Consider the following 2,958-nt stretch of genomic DNA (forward strand, 5'->3'; position numbering starts at 1 on the left):
TTCTTTGATGAGGTCAAGAAAAGCAGTGGGCACATTTTTCGTGTTTAATACTGTGTTTGCTTCAGCAGGTAGAACGAATTGACTATTTATTATTTCTATATTTCTTCTTCAAGTTAAAATACAAAGGGTGTGATTTCCCTTAAACTTTGTCGCATATTCTATATAATAATAAGGGGATGGTTATAGATGTTTTATTTTTTTAATAAGTAAACAAATGTGTCAATATGGTATAATAATTTTTGAAAAATAAATTATAAACAAATTGCTAGTTTGCGACGTAAATTTATGTTTACAAAATTATTGTATAATGTGGTTCATTTAAACAGATATTTCTGGATACAGATTATTCTTCTTATTTCTCAAATATTATATATATATATATATATATATATATATATATATATATATATATATATTTAAATGACCATAGCTGTGATATTTTTCTAAATGTATGTGTTCTATTTTCTTGTCAGATATTCTCTGAAGCATTAGAATATACAATTTGAATTAAAGTTTTTGTCTAATGTCATTTTTCATACTCATATTTTTGAACATTTTTTATAGCAGTCTTGTCACAATCAACACAATTCTACATACAACTAAGATTATTTTGAAAACAAATACGAAATGAAGCGTGATATCATAAGGTAAGATCACTACCTTTTTAAATGGGGGAACAGATAGTGAGGTATAAAAACTAAGTAACATTTTTGATCGATACTTTGAAAGTTAAATTAGAATTTAACACGAATACCACAGGGGCCGCAACTCAATGAATTAAAACTTTATTTGTTATCCCCGTTGGCTTGTAACCATATGTGTTACATATGTACAGCTGATAAAAGTACTGTTGATTATGCAACAAGCTGAAGCTATACATAATATAGATTAACATTAAAATATACAGGAACGTAACTTATATTTATAGGTAGCTTACACTTATATTTCTCGTAGATATCTAAGCTAAAATGTATTATGTATGTTACTAATTTTTGTTAAGATTTTAAAACACATTTAAACGTGCACATTTTAACTCTCATTCATGCAGGTGGATGTACGATGGTCTCCGAGTCCTACCTAAAATAAAATGTGTGAAACTCAGCTTCGTTTTCACCATTGCATTGTCTACTATTGTATTGTGCATAGTTGCATCTGATAATAGATTCTTCACTGTATTCTCAAGCTTTGACTCAAATATCATTGAAAGCAGGGCAATAGAGAGCTACGATACTCCACGATTATGGACCAGCCCTGTGAAAATTAACCATTCAAAAGTGTGGGAAATCGCGTCAATCAACATCACGAAAACTCCGCCTTCCTACAGATACCTAAATATCAACAAATTTCCATATCTATCCGAACACGTCATTAACCCACATAACTACAATTACGTCATTTCTCCCACTGTTAAGTGTAATGACCACCAAGAAATATATTTAATTATCTGTGTTCTAACTCGCGGTGACAACTTTGAAGGTCGTCAGACAATTCGAGAGACCTGGGGTAGTAATGCTAATGAAAGCTCCTTTACTTCAATTCTAATTTTCTTCATTGGAATACCAGATAACAGCGCGCCTAACGCGAGTTTAACCCAGAAGTTAATTCTTGAAGAATCTATTATGTACGGAGACGTACTGCAAGAGGATTTTGTAGACTGTTATAACAACCTCAGTCTCAAATCCGTATCTATTTTCAAGTATATTTCTCTTCACTGTCCAAAGGCAAAATATATCCTCAAAGCAGACGACGACATGTATATTAATGTCCCATTTTTAGTTAATACTCTGAGACGATTTCAAATTACAAAGCCCAACTTAAAAGCTTTTGTAATGGGATCGAAACAGATAAAAGCAAAACCAATGAGATCAACTGACTCCAAGTGGTACATCTCTATCTCTGAGTATCCCAACGACACCTATCCTGATTATGTGATAGGTGCGGCTTATGTCGCGTCAGCACAGGCGTCGTGGCTGTTGTACCAGGCGTCACTGAGGTTGCCGTTGTTCCTGTGGGAAGATGTGTACATCACAGGGATGTGTTCCAAGAAAGCTGGCGTTGAAGTAATAGACAATGCTCTGTTTTCTTGGATTAGACATGCGGTGTCCGGCTGTTCCTTTAAGAGGCGCATTTCTGGGCATCCGTACAGTGTGACAGAGTTACGAGTTATACACAGAGAATTGTACGACAAAAACATTATTTGTAAATATGGATATTATTTTTCTTTAACACGTAAAAACATATTTGACGTATTATAAATATTAGTGTGACTGATGCAATTTGTTAGCGTTACTAATGATGCATTATTACATGCTCGATCTCAATCTCTGATTGGATCGTCTAAAGAAGGATTTCCATGCGTTAGAATTCTATTTTTAGAAGTGTTACTTTTATATTTAGATCTGATTTCCCCTTCGAAACCTAATTTCTTTTTACGGTTCATTATTTCGAGAACTGTAGGTTTTTTTATGGTCAAAAGCAAACATCCCGGCTAAGAATTTAACCTTGGTTAATTTATCTGATTAATAATTATTTTTTTTATTACAGGGCCCTCAGCGGCGGATGTGAGCCTTTTTGTTCGCAGCCGAATTGCACCCTACAAGGGCACCGGCGTACACGTCTGATTCAATTTAGTGAGCGACTGTAACGCCCCATCTTATCCATTGTCTACCGCACTGTTTAAAACGATCGTATGCGCCATTGCGCTCACGGAAAAGCCCGGCGATTGCCCCTGATAAACTTTTAACGCTGAATATAGTAGTAGCCCTTACCCACTATGCAGGACGCACGTTTATCGGATGCCAAGTGCTAACATAGCCGCTCTAGAACTCTGGGCGCCAAATCGTGTATTGACGAAAATCTCATCCTCCCTGGCGCCGCTCATATAAAATTTTAATTACTTTCATGGCACACGGATGAACTAAGGTGACAGGGCGTAACACTAGAATGTATAAGGCAGTA

The 2,958-nt window shown here is 35.2% G+C and overlaps 1 protein-coding gene across 1 annotated transcript; it reads left to right on the plus strand.

Annotated features, from left to right (window-relative positions):
- Nucleotides 1-627: 627 nt before the first annotated feature.
- Nucleotides 628-2,621, plus strand: LOC131946755 (beta-1,3-galactosyltransferase 1-like). Its single transcript, XM_059307681.1, has 3 exons — nucleotides 628-647; nucleotides 1,184-2,199; nucleotides 2,545-2,621. The coding sequence occupies exons 1-3, from the start codon at nucleotides 628-630 to the stop codon at nucleotides 2,619-2,621; spliced, it is 1,113 nt and encodes a 370-aa protein (XP_059163664.1).
- Nucleotides 2,622-2,958: the final 337 nt, after the last annotated feature.

The sequence above is a fragment of the Physella acuta genome, unplaced genomic scaffold (assembly GCF_028476545.2).
Source record: "Physella acuta isolate Inbredline_101_S28 unplaced genomic scaffold, ASM2847654v3 ptg000570l, whole genome shotgun sequence".
Classification (NCBI taxonomy): domain Eukaryota; kingdom Metazoa; phylum Mollusca; class Gastropoda; family Physidae; genus Physella; species Physella acuta.